The sequence below is a fragment of the Leptomonas pyrrhocoris genome (assembly GCF_001293395.1).
Source record: "Leptomonas pyrrhocoris isolate H10 chromosome Unknown, whole genome shotgun sequence".
Taxonomy (NCBI): Eukaryota; Euglenozoa; class Kinetoplastea; order Trypanosomatida; family Trypanosomatidae; genus Leptomonas; species Leptomonas pyrrhocoris.
Window position 1 is genome coordinate 168,940 of NW_015438363.1, and position 16,230 is coordinate 185,169.

Genomic DNA, 16,230 nt, shown 5'->3' on the forward strand with positions numbered 1-16,230 from the left:
TCTGCACAAGGGAGACGTGGTGATACAGAACGGCGGCAGCAGCCTGACCTCGTTAGCCGTCTCCGCCCTGGCGAAAGAATACGGGGTGAGGGTGCTGACCGCCGCCACGCCAGGCGAGCGTTTCGCGGAGGCCAAGGCGCGGCACGCGAAGTACGGCACGGAAGTCTTCGAGTACAACGGCGCGGGGGCGCGGGCGATGCGGTCGGCCGTCGGCAAGCACGGCGCGGCGCTCTACCTGAACGGTGTGGGGGGACGCTACTTTGACTCGCTGCTCAAGTGTGTCGGGCCGATGAGCCACGTGGTGACCTACGGCGCGCAGAACGGCTTCGGTCTTTTCATTTCAGGCTCGAATCTGATCTACAATGAGGTGACGATGGCCGGTCTGTTCGCCCCGACCTACCTTGACAGTTTGTCCTACGGGGAGCGCCAGACGAAGTTAGACTTTGTGTTGAAGGCGATCGCGCAGGCGGGGCTGACGTACCCGATGGTGACGGCGCCGTCGCTGGAGAAGCTGCCGGACGTGTGGGACGACGTCTATGTGCGCGGGGGCCGCAAGGGCATCGTGGCCGTCTCGAAGTAACGCTGCAGGAACAGCTTCGCTTTCCTTCCTTCTGAGGAAGGGGGAGGGGGGACGCCAAAGAAGAGGCAAGTCGGGAAGGCCACGCCGATATATGGGGGGTAAGAGAACAACAAACGCGCAGACCAACTTGAAAAAAAAGATATTAATAAAGGATCGAGCTGCGTTAGCGGTACGTGTGCGTGTGAACGCGTCCTCGCTCGCTCTACCCCCCCCCTTCCATCTCCTTCCCTGGTTTTGTTCTCCTTAGCCCAGTGTCATTTTATGCGTGTGTTTGTGTGCTGTTGTTGTGGTTGTGTGTAGGTGTTTGCGTTCATCCTCTGCCTCCATTCTTTTGTTTTTATGCTGTTCTTCTTGGCGTTTTCCTTCTCATGAAGGTCGCTGCAACTGCGGAAAGGTGCCCTATTCAAGACACGTATGTGTATACGTACCAGCCGACATTCGGGTGGCGCAGCGGAAGTAGCCTTGTGCACACCTCATACATATATCTGTTGTGGCAGGTAGTTAAGGACGTGCTCGTTACACGTTATGGCGGTGCTTGACGACGAAGAAGAAAAGTGGATAACAGAAGAGAGAGAGGAGGTGTGTGTGTGTGTGTGTGTGTGTGTGGAAGGGGGCGCGTCAGATTTGGCCAACTGGCGCAACAGTCTCCGCCCCGCGACGTCTCCCTTCATCCCTGTCTCGAAGGCCCACACACCTCCTCACTTTAAAAAAAAAAGGATCGAGATGACCCGCCTTTCTTTTTCTTTCCTTTTTGTTTGTTTCTCCGTGTGTGTGTGTGTGTGCGGCTGTTTTCAATCATTTGATTCCGTCGGATATCGCGCTCCTCTGCTCTCTCTCTCACACTCACGCTTAACGTTATTTTTGCTCTTCTTTTTTATTCTTGGTCCGTCTTCCAAAGCATCAAACACACCCACCCACATATACATATATATATATAGGCACCCCTTCACACATATTATCAAACGGCAAGAGGCGACACCTCCCTGTCAGTCCCCGTCGACGCGGAAGGGCCAAAAACACAGCGTCTTCTTTTATAGAGAGTGCGTGAGTGTGTGTGTGTATGTATACAGCGGTATCTTCTCAAGTTATGGATAACGTCCCACGAGTCCCACCACGGCCGTCCAGACGCGAAGGCGACCCCCATGTCGCCACCCGCAGCAGCCAAGCTCCCGTCACCATCTTTGCCGCCAGCAGCGGCAGCAACAGCAATAACAACAGCAGCGGCGGCGGCGGCAGCGGACTGTCCACCCCACCCCCAGCCCCTGCATCCGCCCACTCCTCCTCGACGGAGCGCTTGCTGAGGAACATCGAAGAAACCAGCGACCTTCTCCGTACGTTTCGCCTTCTGAAGGAGCGCGGGGCGAGCCGTGACGAGCTCTCCGCCCTGCACGCCCGCGTGCGCGGCTTAAAAGCGTCGCAGGCGCGCCAAACAGCGGCGGCGGCGTTGTCGTCCGACAAACCCGTCACCTCGACACCTCGACTCGGTGCCCCTTCTGTGCCTATACGCACGCTGGCTGCAACCCATCCGATAGTCCCAGTCCAGAGAGACTCGAACACTCCGTCGACAGCAGCTTTCGCCGCGCCACCGTCCGCGTCACATCACCATCCGCACCACCATCGTACGCATCACACCGACCCCAATAGCAGCGACGTGCGGCTGCCATCGCGGCCAGACAAGGCGCATGGCAGACTCTATGCGGCTCCTTCTCCACAGGGCGTACAAGCACCACACGCAGCGGCGTCACCAACCCTCGCAGCTTCCACACGTGTCCCGGCTGTTGCTGCTGTTGCTGCTGCTGCCGCCGCGGCCCCGCTACACTCGATCGTGTTCGCGATTGTCCTGGCGGAATCACACACGCGTCGCGAACTCCTGCACAAGTGGGAGCGGCGACTGCTGCGGTATTGGGCTGACTTTAAGGAGGAACGGGTCGCCATCGCACTGCGGCCGGTGGCACAGCCGCCGTTGCGATGGCTGGGGGATGTCGGCGTGCGTCACACTGCTACCACTGCCACTGCCACCAGCAACCACCACCACGACGACAGTGCGGTGCATCGGCCGCTGGCACTGCAGGAACGTACGGCTGTGACGGCTCCGTCCACACAACAGCAGGAGCAGGAGGAGGAGGGCACAACGACGACGGCGGCTAGATATCTGAAAATTCCACCGGTTGTGCCACCACAGCTCAGCAACGAAGCGGCGAGAGCAACGCCCTCGATACCGGTTGCCGCGGTCGCATCGAACGCCACAGGCGAGGCTGAGGTGAAGGTTCATCACCATCATCCACACGAACCCGCTCTGCCCTTGCCGGTGCCTGCTGCTCCACCCAGTCAAGCGCAGGCTCTGCCGGTGCCTCTTCCTGCCGTCGCCCCTACGCTCCCCACGCCCACGACAACGAAGGTCCCGACTACCGCTACCACGACTACGACTACTTCACCTCCTTCGGCTCCTCCTGGGCCATCCATCGTACCCCTGCCGTCCTCAGCGCAGTCGGCGGACGACGCGGTCAAACGTAACGCAGCGGCGGCAGCAGCAGCAGCAGCAGTTGAACGTGTGCAGGCCGACCTCATCGCAGCTCAGAGAGAGGCCATCGAGGCGGCGGCTGGCATCGCAGCCGCGGAAGCGGCGGCACGGCGGACGGTTCTGCAGGCGGCGGCGGCAGCGACCGCACGGGTGCAAGCGGTGGCCGAGCGCAGACGGCGCGAAGAGATGGAGCGCGCAAAAGCGATGCAGCTGCGCGCCCAGCAGGAAGCCGCAGAAGCAGAAGCAGAAGCCGCGCGGATCAAGGCGGAAGAGGACGCTGCCGAAGCGCTCCGCAGCGCCGAGGACGAGGAGGCCGACGACCGCCGCGCCGTCGAGGATGCGGAGGGCGATGCGCGCCGCCAGCTGAAGCAGGACGCGGATGACGCACACGCCCGCGCTGCTGACGCAGAAGCCGCACGTTTGAAGGCGGAGGAGGAACAGGCTGCAACGCGTGCCACCGAAGCTGCACGACTCCAAGCGCAACAAGAAGCGGCAGACAGGGGTGCCCGTGTGCACCTCGACAGCGAGCAGCACGCAGCGCGATCGGCAGTGGAAGACGAGGAGAGCGGTGCCCGCGTACAGTTATTGCGCCACGCTGCGAACAACAGAAAGGCGGCGGGGATCGCAGCGGAGAGGCGCGCGGCGCATGAAGACGCGCTGCTGGCGGCAGCAGCGAAGGCAGCAGAGGAGGTGCGGGTCCAACGTGAAGGAGCGCTGCTTATCAGCTCCCTTGAGCACCTCACGAACTCATTACAAGACGAGTGGATCAGCGATGCTGCAGCGCAGGCGGTGTCGAGGGCAGCCGCGCGAGAGCGAAGGGCGAAGGAAGAGGAGGAGAGACGCAAAGCCGAAGAACAGGAAGAACGTGAAAAGGCTGCTCATCGCAAGGCTGAAGAAGATGAAGCGACTGCCGAGGCTGCACGTGCAGCGGTGGAGAAAGACGCCGTTGATGATCGCCGCGCCGTCGAGGACGCGGAGGGCGATGCGCGCCGCCAGCTGAAGCAGGACGCGGATGACGCATACGCCCGCACTGCTGACGCAAAAGCCGCACGTTTGGAGGCGGAGGCGGAGGAGAACGCTGCGGAAGCTGCACGAGTCGAGCGGGCGAAGGACGCCGCCACACACGAGGAAAAACGTCAGCGAGTGGACGCCGCTGAAAACGTTTCCGCCGCTCTCCTGGACGGGTGGCTTCGCGATGCCGCCACCACCGCTGCGGAGGCGGGGGCACGAACGGTCCTTGTCGCGAAGGAACAAGTCGAGGCGGAGCGGATCACGCGTGATTCGCTGGAGGCTGAGGAGGTGGCGGCACGGGCAGAGGTAACAGGACGCGAGCGGCGTGAGCTCGGTGAGTGTTGTAAAACAACAGCGGTGCAGGCGGCACCGCGAGGAGATGGAAGTGCGGCGTCATCTTCGAAGCACGCCGCGGATGCCCAGCGGAACGTCGAAGAGGCGAGCAGTGCCGCCCACACACCGACATCGTCCTCCGCCGCTTCTTCTACATCTTCGGTCGCCTCCTCGCCGTCTTCCTCGTCGTCGTCTGCGCTGCGGAAGCGGTTGTCTGCGCCGGATGTTTTTGTGCAGTTTGCGGATGACTTCCTGGCGGGCATCATTCACCAAGCAGCGGAAGGGCTCGAGCAGCGACCGCAACGCAAGGACGGAGAAGCTTGTGTCGCAGGGGATGTACACGCCGCCCCTGCAGCCCTCGTCACGCGCGAAGACAGGCAGGCGAGTAGTGGGGCAAAACACTTGGATGCGGTGCAGCCGCAGTCGGAGCGCGACAACGCTACGGACTCCGCCTCTGCACGGACGTCACCCTCGAGTGTCTCGCTCGCCTCGAACGCCAGCACCTCGGAATCGGTGCCGCCGCGCGCGGAGCAGCCGTCGCCGCTGGCCCCACCGGCGCTCGTGACGGCTGCTGCTGCTGCTGCTGCTGCTGCTGCTGAGGCGGCGCTTGGTGCTGTTGAGCGGACCGACTCCTCTGTCACTTCGCAACACAAAGCTAGGAGAGGGGAGACGGAAGTGGAATTGAAGGAAGCTGCACATGCACAGGCCTCGGCGGACATCGTCATTACCTCGCCACCACCACAGTCAGAGCCAAGAGCGTCATCTTCCCTCACGTCCAACGACGCTGACGTACCGGCCGCTGACGCAGCGCATTCGAGTAGTGGCGAAGCAACACCGTCTGAAGCGACAGAGACGACGAGTCGCTCGCCTCATGCCGCCACACCCACCTCAGCTGCTCCGCACGGCCAACAACACCAGCAGCAGCAGCTTTTGTTGCAGCGGGAGGCATTGCAGGCCGTCCCCGCCGGCGGCACGTGCTTCTCGTCGCCGATGCGGTCGCTCTCTATGAATTCGTCTGCTGCTGGCGATGCCGATGGCGACGGCGATGGGGAGGAAGAGGAGGCGTCGGCTGCGATGCCAGCGCAGGGGGTGCAGCGGCCATTGAACCTTACCCCACCGTCAGCCCGCGTCCTCTCTCCGCTGATTACGGCAGCGGACGACGCACCCGAGACAGCAGCAGCAGCAGCAGCAGCAGCAGCAGGGGTGGACAAGGAAGGCGAAGCGGAGAAGAACGCGCTGCTCCCTAGCTCAATCCAAGGTGATGGGGCTCGGCAATCGTTGCAGGTGTCCGCTGACGCACCGCACGGCGAGCACTGCGATCGTACTGCTGCCGCTGCTCCTCTTCTTCCTTTGCATGCAGCTCCCCGCCAAGGCAGTGGCAGCGGAGGAGGGGCGGCAGAAGCGGATATGGGCTCCTCCGCGATTGCGGAGGACTGGAAGACGCTCGACCTCGACGCGTCCACCATCACCACCACGGCGCCTGCCTTTACGGTGGAGGCGTTGGAGGCGGCCTCGGCGCACATGACGACGATGCTGATCCACGACGCAGTGCGGCTGCTCCCGACGAAAGATAACCACTACCCCTATGCGCTGCTCACCTCTTCGCCAAAGGAGGGCGGCGGCGGGTTGAGCGGGGAGTGGCACTACGCGCCGTCCTTGTCGCCGGAGCGGCTGGATCGGGTCCGACCCCTCTCCCCCTCCCACGCGCTGACTCTTTCACCAGATGGCAACGACCACGTGGAGAGGGGTGTGACCGGCCAGGTCGGCAGCAGTGGTAGCAACAGCAGTAGCAATAATAGTAGCAGCACCAGCAGTGGTGGGACCTCGAACGCGGCTGCCAGCACAGGCGACGATGGCGAGAGGCACGCGGACAAGAAGCACGCCACCACCAGCAGCAGCATCAACGACCTCGGGCCGGGATTTACACGGTCCGACGCACAGGAAGGGCTGCCCCTCTCCCCGCGTGCGGCGTCGTCGCTGACGCCGCTCGTCGGGGCACCGACAGTGGCGCCCGGCGTCGCGAGCGGGGAGGGCCGCAGCGACCTCGCGAGCCTCACCACGCTGGTCACCGCCGTGGCGACGCCGAACGACTTCGTTGAGCAGCTCCGGCAGCAAGAGGAAGCCAAAAAAGAAAACGCCTATCAGCAGAACCGGTACCTGTCCACACGAGAGCTCGCGCTCATCGCGGCGGAGTACCTGACGTCGGAGGTGGCCGCAGGGCAGCTGGCGGCGCTCGGCCCACCAGCGGTGCTGACGGCACGCGCCATCGCCCTCGTGCTGTCGGTCGGCCTCGTGCATCGCGTCACGGTGGCGAACCGACACGCCCGGCGACGTGTGGAGGCGGCAAAGGCGGCGGCCGCGTCCAGAGCGGAGAAGAGCGGCGCAGCGACAACATCCGCGCACACCGCGGGTGCGTGTGTCGGGCGTCCAAGTGACACGCTGAACGGCGAGTTCCCTGCCTCGGAGGACGTGAATGCAGAGAGCGAGTCGGACGACGAGGATGAAGTCGCCCCCTCCTCTCCGAGTCTGGGCCGTCGTGGGTTTGGTGGCGTGGCTGGCGAATTCGCCTTCGCAGGAAAGGGAAAGGCAGGTGGTTTCGCGAAGGGTGATGGTGCGGACGAAGACGGCGGTGGCGAGTGTGGGTTCCCGACCGGCGGCGCTGGCGGCACGACTGTTGGGAAAGAGAACCCAAAAGGAAGTGAGGCCTCGAACTGCTCCAAGCAGTTGCCCCCTTCTGTGATGTCCTCCTCCGCGCCCCTCCGCTTCTCCACTGGAGCAGCCGCGAAGGCATCGGCAGGCAGCGGCAGAACCTCTCCACCGCCACCAGCGCCTACCAACTCACCGATCATCACGGCGCTAGCACCTGAGGGATCTGCGACGAAGGCACCGCCAGACGCCACGGCGCCGCGCAAACTTCCGCTGGATTGGATTGCCGGACTGCGCGGAGTTGCGGAGCGCATCGCCCGTGATTTTATGGATTACGCATCCCGTTGTCTCCTGCTGAGTCAGGGCGAGGGGCAGTCCTGTCAAGACCACCTGCGCACGGCCAACGCGGTGCTGCGCGACGCGCTGGCGCGGGTGAACATCAACGCCCTCCTCACGCAGGAGCTACGAGCGCGGGATGTGGCACGGCTGACGGTGTACTACCTCGACCTGGCGATGAACGGGGCAGAGGATCGGGCAGACCCGCTCTATGCCCCTGCCGCGCTGGGCGAGCACAACATGTTTGGCCGCCGCAGCAGCGGGGATGTAGAGGAAGGCGGTGGCTCCGCCGGCAACTCCTTTCCGGGTGGCGGGGACCGGAGTGTGTCCTTCAAGAGCGGTGACAGTGCGGGGAATTCGATGGCCGCCCTGTCCTCTCTCTTTGCGTCGTCGCCCTTTGCCCCGCCGCTGCACCCCCGCAACGAAACACTCCTGACGGCGGCCACGGCCATTCACGTGCGGCGCGGAGGCTTATCGCAGCTCGTCTTCGAGCACTGTGTATCGAACGTGATGAGTGATTTGATCGGGGACACGGTCGGCTGGCTGGGCACCGCCCTCCTGCAGCCGTCTGCCCCCTCTGCGGACGCGTCGCGGCGATCATCGTAAGGTTCTTCTGCCTCCTCTTCGATTGTTTTTCTTTTTAATCTTCTTTTGTTTTCTTGTTTTTGCTTTGAAACAGTTATAGCAGACGTTATAGACGATTACCACCACAGAAATATGGCTCGACATGCACGAGCGCGTGGGATAGACGTTCATAACTATATATAGAGAGGGAGAGTTGATGACTTTGGGTTTCTTTGTAACGCTTCTTCGAACGCAAACTGGAGAACGGATCGTTGCGCTGGGCACATCTCTTTTTTCTTCTTCTCTTCTTTTCCGGTGCAGTGTGCCACGTTGCGAGAACGGTGAGGCGATGGTAAGCGGCCCAACGGCTCCCGTTTTGCGTTCGTCATCGGAGGGTATGGATTGCTTTTTGGGGGAGTTGCTGGAGTGTGGTATTCCATGTGTTTGGTTCAGCACTCGCATTCTATGAAACGCAGCCACTACGAATTGCGAACGCACTTCTCCATTTTTGCCTCCACCGCCTTTCTTTCTTCTTTATCGTCCACCCTCATCTATCAATCATGCATCGGCTGTGTGAACGGCAGAGCTTTTGTCGTCCAACGGTGCCGAGTCAATCCATTGCGGCCGCCTTCTCTGTTGTGTGTGTGGGTCTGTGCATAGCGCGCTGATCTCGCACCTTTTTTTTTCTTTTCCCAAATCTAGACATGACCGAAAACGCCGTCGAAACGGGCTCCCCCTTGGGCAGCAGCTCCGTCGTCAACAGCACCACCGCCGCTGCGGCGACGCCACCCACCGATCCTTTCCAATTTCTGGCCCAGCACATCGAGAGACGGGTGGCCGTTACCCTTCTCTCCAACGAACTCACCGACGCGCAGGACGGCGGTGCCGTGGTCACTGGCACCCTGCTGAGCGTGGATGATCTGTGCAACGTCTTGCTGCGTAGCTGGACCTGCACCGAGTCGGTCGCGGCTGCGGTTGGTGCGGCTGCGATGCATCCACAGCAGCAGCAGCGCAAGAAGGCGCGCACGGAAGGGAGCAGCGAGGAGGGCGAAAGCCTGCGGCTCATTCGTGGCGCGCAGATTGCCTCCATTTCGCTGCTTGCTTAAAAAGGAAAGGAAAACCGCCAGTGTGCGAGGGAGGGAGGGAGGAGAGAAAGAAGAGGTCTTTGCATATAGATATATATATATATATATGTCGTCGGTGAGTCTCACAATACCTGACGAGAGAAAACACTGTAGGTCCGCAGCCGACGCTGCCACACCGATTGTCTGCCAGCGGCACGCTATCGGGCGCCTGCGCGTTGTTGCTGCCGTTTCCCACGTCTGTGATTCTTTTTTTTTTCGAAGCAAGGTGAGACACTCCGTTTCCGCTCCCTCGTATATTCAAACGAATACGATGTAACGCATGACGTTATGTATACATGAAGAAAAGAGAGGAGCAAACATGGGTGCTTCCCTCAGCTGAGCGATGTCTTCTCGTTTTTTTCACTTCTGCACTGCCCGTTCCCACGCCCTCTCCACGTAACGCACATATACATCGGATAACCTAAAAAGCCAACGTTGCTTTGTCTCTCCACAACCTTTCCCCGTCCTCCCCCCCTCCCCTCTTCCACTCCCACACAGAGACGTATACCTATACCCGTCATCCATAAAGCAAACGAAGAGACGTATCTCTTCCTTATCCCATAGATCCGTATATACATATATAGTTTGGGACTGTTCCTTCCTCCGCCCATCAGAGAAACTCACAGCAAACAGAGACGGTCCTCTCCTTTCGTTTTATTTTTTCTCCATAGTGCACGTTGCAGGAAACCTACCGCGGCCCACAAGAGCACACCCGCACGCGCCCTCGCCTTTCGCGTATTCCCTCCGTCGCCCTTTCTCTCATCATACCTCCCTTTTTTTTCTTAGTTTTTTTTTTAACATTTCTTTTCTGCTGCGGCACCTGTCTCGCGCGTGTCTCCGTCATGAACATCACGGCCCTCTCTGCGGAGTCGCTGCACAGCAGCCGTCGCGGCGTCAGCGGGGCGGCGCCATCCGCCGCGCAAGCGGCCGTGCCCACCGGCTTTCGGCGCTACATTCGCAAGTGCAAGGTCGGTGAGGGCTCCTACGGCAAGGTCTTTCTGTGCTGCGACATCGTGAAGGGCTGCACGGTGGCTGTGAAGACAAGTCAATGGAGCTCCGGTGAGGAAGGCCTCTCCGTCTCCTCCATCCGCGAGGTCACCCTCTTGAAGGAGATCCGCCACCCGAACGTCGTGCGGCTGCTGGACCTCTTCACGGAGGACAACCGCCTCTGCATCGTGTGCGAGTACATGGAGCGGGACCTGCGGAAGCTCCTCTCCACCCGCCAGACCCCCATCCTCGGACGCAAGCTGAAGTGCATGACGTACCAGCTGCTGAGTGCCCTGCACACCTGCCACAGCCGCCGCATCGTTCACCGCGACATCAAGCCCGCCAACATCCTCGTGAGCGTGGATGAGCAGACGGTTAAGCTCGCGGACTTCGGCATGGGACGCGCGTTTGGGCTGGCGCTGCAGAGCTACACGTACAACATCGCCACGCTGCTCTATCGTGCGCCGGAGGTGCTGCTGGGGGATCGCTTCTACCTGCCGTCGGTGGACATGTGGTCGATGGGCTGCGTCGTGGCCGAACTCGCGCTGCACCGCCCGCTCTTCTCTGGCGAGGGCGAGTACTCGCAGCTGATCACCATCTTTAAGGTTATGGGCACGCCGAACGAGCACGTGTGGCCGGGGGTGTCGCGGCTGCCGTACTACAACACCGAGTTTCCGCAATGGCGGCCGACGTCCTTGGCGGAGGCGATCCCGGCGCTTGAGAAGGATGGTGTGGCGCTGCTCGCTGCGATGTTGCGCTACGACCCGCAGCAGCGCATTACGGCGTTGCAGGCGATGCAGCACCCTTTCTTTGATGACGTGCGGGACTACTGTGAAGCGCGTCTGCAGCAGGAACAGTAATGGATGTGTGAGTGTGTATGTGGTGTGTGTGTGTGTGTTCATCGTAACCCCAGAATTGCTCCCTGCTCGCAGCGCCGTGTCTCCAGCTCCATTTTTCGCGTGCGTACGCGCATGTGTGCCAGTGCCTTTGCTGTTGTTGATACTGGAAGTTATATATACCTATATGGAGTTATAGAGTCAATGTGATCTCGTCGTCGCACATCATTTTTTTTCTTGTTACATGAAAAGAAGAACATGGTTCATTCACAATGCCACACGAATGTGAAGCCATCGCGATCTTGCACGCATTCAGCGCTGCTGCTGATGTTCCTCACTGGCGTGTGGAGGGAGATCTCTTTGACTTTTTTAAAAATCTCTCTCGCGATTCTGCTAAACATTGGTGGCCTCCCTCCTCAGCTTATGGGGGAGGAGTGCATGTTTGTTTCTCTGTTGCTGTCGTTACTGCGTACGCGCGATATTCTACGAGCAGTCGATGCGGCGGAGTTGACCTCGCTGTTGTGAAGCGCCTCCTCCGTGTTTTATGGAATACGTCTTCGTTGCAAACGGATCTGCGCGTTCTGAGTAGACAGGCGTCTACGCCATACCCACAAACTGTCCTCTGTTATTATTATTTTTTCTCACCTTCCTCTGTCTCTATTTGCGCGTAGTACACATGGTGATTGCCCTACCCCTTCACACTCACACTCACACGCACATACATACGCACGCGTCGGCAGCACTGCCCTGTGTCTATCCAATCGCGCTCTATATCAGTGTAGAGGGTTGATCAGACACCACGCTCGCTGCTAAGGAGGTCTCCCTTTACGCGCCTTTATTATTATTTTTTCTGTTCTTTGTTTTGCTTCCGCTGATCTGTACGTGTCTCCGTGGCACACCAAGGTTTTTTTATTATTATTCCTATATTCATCTGTAAGAAAGGAAGGAGAAGCGGCGCACGCAGAACTGACAGCACCCTCGGCGGACCGTCGCAAGAGTGATCGCGCTCGTGTACATCGCACGCTTCTTTATTTTTCTTATCTTATCTATTTTGTGTCTCTCTCTGTGTGCGAGGGGATATTGTACCAGACCGCCTCCAGGCTTTACGCTCTACATTACTCTAACGACTCCTTTTTGAGTACTATTATTATTATTATTATTATTGTTTATACTTGCTTGTTTGCGTTTGCTGTCTGTTCGTGGCGGCTCGTGATCTTGTGCCGTGACCGCGGAGGAGAGAACGACAAGCGCATTCACTGCGAGGAGAAAGGGGGAGTTATATTTATCCTTCCCATCATCAACAAGAGCCCTCCAAAAAGAGGCGGTCTCTACACATTCTTAAAGCGAGCGTCGTCAAAAGCGAGACGTAGCCGCACGCAAAGGCTCCCACAGTGGTCGTTGTTGGTTTTCCTGTCTTTTAGTTTTTCCTTCTTGTAGTTCCATATCCCACGCTCGCCATGTCGCTATCTCTTTCGTGCGACGGCCTGTACTTCCCGGCGGAGCCGTACGACAACATCACGACGCTGAAGTGGAACCCGGGCGGCACTCCACTGGAGCCGAACACCAGCGTCATCTTCAAGGTGAAGTGCACGGCCCCGCAGCTTTTCCACGTCGTCCCACGCTACGGCGCCATCCCGCTCGCCGACGCGACGGGGACGTCGGTGCAGCCCGCCAGCAAGGCAACGACGATCACGTTTGGCCTGCGCGAGCACCACGCCGGCGCGGAGGAGGAAAACGGAGCGGCTGGCGGGAACGGCACTGCGGTGAGTGCGATGAACCGCGGTGCCGCCTCCCCGCAGGCGTCACGCGCCACGAGCGCTGCACCAGGCGGCCCGCCCTACCAAGAACGCTTCGCCGTGGAGTACGTCATGATCAAGTCGGAGCCCCTGGCGTTTCAGCAGATCTTTAACAGCCTGGCGGACCACCGGAAGCTGACGGAGGTGGTGAAGAACATGTGGTCCCTCGTCGCCTCGAGTGCGATTCCCAGCGCGCACATGGGGACTCAGGCGAGCATTAACTTGAAGGTGTTCATGGAAAATGTGGTGATGAACCGCAACGACCCGGCGCCGCCCGGCAGAGACGAGGCAACAAAGATCGTCGTTCCCATCGAGGCGCGCCTGGTCGCGCCGAACGCGCACGAGCGGGCGAGTCGCACCGACGGTCACAACCCGAGCTCGGCGGCGTCGCACAAGACGAGCGAGAACGCCTCCGCGACCGCCAGCACGCCGCCCTCCTCACGCCGGAAGGCGGTGGATGAGCTGCGCGCCTTGAAGGAGGAGATCAACTTAATGCGGCGCGACTCCAGCGCCTCGCAGAACGGCTCGCCGCAGAACGCGGCCAGCACGCCGACGACGCAGCGGTCTGCAGATGCGCGACGGGTGCTGGACTCGCTCTCCCCGCCGCCGCGCAACAGCAGCAGCCCCGCCGCAGCGGCCGCCGCATCGCCGCTGCCTGCGGTGGAAGGCGAAGACATCGTGATGAAGTTCGATTACGGCGGCGATGACAGCAAAGGCGGGGTGGGCGCAAAGGAGAAGAAGCGGGGGTTGAAGGTGTATCTGGTGCTGGCGCTTATGTTTGCGCTGTACACCTCCCTGCTTGTAATGCGGCGCGGGACGAAGCACAGTAGCGTAGAGGTGAGCGACAACGCGTATGCCGTGCAGGTGTCGTCGCGGGAAGTGGAGAATCGCAAGCTGTGAGCCTCATCGTCGTTTGGTGGTGGGGAGAGAAAGGGGCGGGCGGTTCGGCGTTCTTCCCCCCTTCCGCTAGGGCTGAAGACGGGTACGAGAACACGACGAGCGAGGGCGCAGCGAGGTGAACGTGCAGCGAAACGAAGGCGTTCAGCAGCGACGGGGGGAGGGGCGGGGCGGAGAGAAAAAAAAACAATAATTCATGTGCACCAGTTTTGTTTTCTGTAGTTTCGATATCGTCGTCGTGTAGTTGTGCTACGTTGTTGCAGTGGATAGAAATATAGTTTTCTTTTTTCTTGAGTGGTGGGGTTGCGCACGCCGAGGAAGCCTTTTCCTTGTCAGGTCGACCGCATGCGCTGCTGAGGCTCCGACCCTCTCCTCTGAGCCGCCTCGAAAGCAGACCCCGTGCAGCTGTCGGTGCGGACTGTGTGTGTGTGTGTGTGCGACTCCTCCTGTGTGGTGCGAAGGCTTTTACGCTCGGTTGTGGTGGTTTCTTCCTTTTCTCTCTTTCGTATTTCAATTCACTTCAGCTTTCTCGAGTGTTGAGTGCTTTACATGTGGGTGTGGATGGGCATGATTGGGTCTCCTCCGTCTCTCTGCCGCTGGCAAAACGAAACCAATAGAGAAGAACAAGAGAAAGAGGGAGAAAAGCAGTCGTTGTACGTTCGCGGGGCGAAGTCGGTGGCAGCGCAATTGTTGTTCTTGCTGCGGCGGCGTACCTTCACCGAAGGCAGCTGAGCAGCTGTGGAGGAGAGAAGAGGAATTCGAGCTCTCTCCCTTCTATTCCGGTGCATTATGGTAGCCACAGAAGGTCACGAACGGGTTTTTTTTCTGGGGGAGGGGGGATGGATGGATGGATGGTGTCGTCTGTGGCCGTGAAGACGAATGCTTTCTTTTTCTTTCGGTCCGGTCTAACACACGCGTTCGGATTCAAGAAGCGTGCTCCCCTGCCCGCTCCTTCCAGCTCACGCATCCTCTCCCCCTCTGCTGTCCACGTCAATCCTTCTTTGTGTTCTTCTCCTCTGTCATCGTTATCTACTTTCTTTATTATTATTATTATTCTTGTTACCCCCCTTCTAACGTAAAGCAGCAGCGGTGCATCACCTTCTTCTTTAGCCTTTGCTTTTTCTCTTTTTGAAAGGTTTTTATCGTACGATGAGCGGCCCTTCTCGGGCGCCCTTCACGCACGGCGTTGCCGGCCGAGAGATCAAAACCCGCGTCAAGTCAAACCTGGGTCAGCCGTACGCGAGTCGCTTCTATAACCACATTTGGACCTACCGCGTAGCGCAGCTCACGACGTCGAACGTGCGCCGCATGAAGGAGTCGAGCATCGCGATGGGCTTCGACAGCGGGGTGGGGGGCAGCAGCAGCAGCGGCAGCAGTGGGGAGCAGCGCGCGGACGAGGAGGGCAACGCGGCGCTACCGGTACGGAGCGATCTACAGCCGCATGCCCTGCACAAATTCTCTGGTGAGCAGGACTGGTCGATCGTGGTCGCCGTGCCGAAGAGCTCCAGCCACGTGCGCAACCTGCTTGACTGCTCGAAAGGCAGCTTGATGGTCGGTCACACGGACCCACAGCTCTTCCACTGGTTCAAAGAGCTCGGGGCACTGCCGCCGCGCTCCCTCCTGTCGGGGCCGATGGAGCTCCTCAGCGGCGACCTGCAGGCCGAGGCGTGGGAGACCACCTTCGCGCGGCACCCCGTCATCCACCGCCTTGCACAGGACATGTGGGAAGGGGATCAGAGCAAGTCCCCCGACGAGGCCGTGCACATCGCGAAGCGGGAGCAGGAAGAGGACGAAAAGCGGATGCGCCGGATGAGCAGCAGCGACTGGCGGGCGAAGTTCCGCGAGCGGGAGCGAAACCCGACACGGGCAGAGGACGAGGAGGCCCCCGTCTACGTCGTTAAACCGGAGACATTTTCCCTCTTTCGCATGCGGCCCGAGGTGCGACTTTGGATGAACGTGGCGGGGCAGACGCAGCGGGTGTGGGAGCCCGTGGTGCCCGACCCCGACCCCCTCTGCCGCTGCTCACACCGTTTTATCCGGATGCTGAACCTCGCACGGCAGAAGCTCGTCCCGTCGCTCAACATGAACTTCTCGCTCAAGCTGACTAACGCCTTTGTTTTCGAGGTCGACGACCGCGGTATGTGGGCGCTCGGCACGCAGGAGAACGTGGCGGGCAAGAACGGCGTCGTGAAGGAGGAGTGGATGGAGTTGCGGCTGGACTTTGGGAAGGATCAGGTCATCAGCACGGAGCAGGAAATGGAGTGGTGGGTGCGTGGGCTGACAAAGCTCGGTGCACCTGAGGTGTCTCAGACAAACAGCAGCGTCGACGACGCCGGACTGAACCCTGAGGACTTCGATTATCGTCATATCTGAAAAGAAAAAAAAACGGACAAGGAGAAAGAAAGGAGGAGGAGGGCAGATCGCGTGGCATTGCTGCCGGGTGCACGTTCTTTCTTGTTTTTTCACTCTTCCTCTCGTGTGCAATCTCATTTTACGTGCACGTGTGGGCCGGTGCGATGGTCGCACAGTCCTCTTATCATCGCTGTTAGTGTGTTCCTCTGATAGTCCCTCACATTGACGTCTTGCCATTTAGGTGTTT

The 16,230-nt window shown here is 60.0% G+C and overlaps 6 protein-coding genes across 8 annotated transcripts in view; all 6 read left to right on the top strand.

Moving 5' to 3' along the window:
- The window catches only part of ABB37_04254 (putative mitochondrial nuclear receptor binding factor-like protein), a gene marked incomplete at its 3' end in the record, with an annotated part of 1,546 nt that extends 966 nt beyond the window's left edge, over positions 1 to 580 (top strand). For both annotated transcript variants that reach the window (XM_015801863.1, XM_015801864.1), the window contains exon 1: positions 1 to 580. This exon is cut by the window's left edge. In XM_015801863.1, the coding sequence (XP_015659264.1) occupies positions 1 to 580 (580 nt within the window).
- An 896-nt stretch (positions 581 to 1,476) lies between these two features.
- Positions 1,477 to 8,033, top strand: ABB37_04255 (kinetoplast-associated protein-like protein; the record flags this gene model as incomplete). The annotated part of the gene is made up of 1 exon (XM_015801865.1): positions 1,477 to 8,033. Exon 1 carries the CDS (start codon positions 1,668 to 1,670, stop codon positions 8,031 to 8,033), a length of 6,366 nt encoding a protein of 2,121 aa, XP_015659266.1. The 5' UTR covers positions 1,477 to 1,667.
- A 540-nt stretch (positions 8,034 to 8,573) lies between these two features.
- Positions 8,574 to 9,097, top strand: ABB37_04256 (hypothetical protein; the record flags this gene model as incomplete). The annotated part of the gene is made up of 1 exon (XM_015801866.1): positions 8,574 to 9,097. The coding sequence occupies exon 1, from the start codon at positions 8,696 to 8,698 to the stop codon at positions 9,095 to 9,097; it is 402 nt and encodes a 133-aa protein (XP_015659267.1). The 5' UTR covers positions 8,574 to 8,695.
- A 445-nt stretch (positions 9,098 to 9,542) lies between these two features.
- Positions 9,543 to 10,962, top strand: ABB37_04257 (putative mitochondrial protein kinase; the record flags this gene model as incomplete). Of its 2 annotated transcripts, none has more annotated exons than XM_015801867.1 (1): positions 9,543 to 10,962. In XM_015801867.1, the coding sequence occupies exon 1, from the start codon at positions 9,958 to 9,960 to the stop codon at positions 10,960 to 10,962; it is 1,005 nt and encodes a 334-aa protein (XP_015659268.1). In that variant the 5' UTR covers positions 9,543 to 9,957. The 2 variants fall into 2 exon arrangements, with proteins under 2 accessions (XP_015659268.1, XP_015659269.1); XM_015801868.1 differs by having other exon boundaries at positions 9,612 to 10,962.
- A 645-nt stretch (positions 10,963 to 11,607) lies between these two features.
- ABB37_04258 (hypothetical protein) lies at positions 11,608 to 13,634 on the top strand (the record flags this gene model as incomplete). The annotated part of the gene is made up of 1 exon (XM_015801869.1): positions 11,608 to 13,634. The coding sequence occupies exon 1, from the start codon at positions 12,396 to 12,398 to the stop codon at positions 13,632 to 13,634; it is 1,239 nt and encodes a 412-aa protein (XP_015659270.1). The 5' UTR covers positions 11,608 to 12,395.
- A 1,076-nt stretch (positions 13,635 to 14,710) lies between these two features.
- On the top strand, positions 14,711 to 16,004 carry ABB37_04259 (putative mitochondrial hypothetical protein; the record flags this gene model as incomplete). Its single annotated transcript, XM_015801870.1, has 1 exon — positions 14,711 to 16,004. The coding sequence occupies exon 1, from the start codon at positions 14,781 to 14,783 to the stop codon at positions 16,002 to 16,004; it is 1,224 nt and encodes a 407-aa protein (XP_015659271.1). The 5' UTR covers positions 14,711 to 14,780.
- Between the last annotated feature and the right edge of the window lie 226 nt (positions 16,005 to 16,230).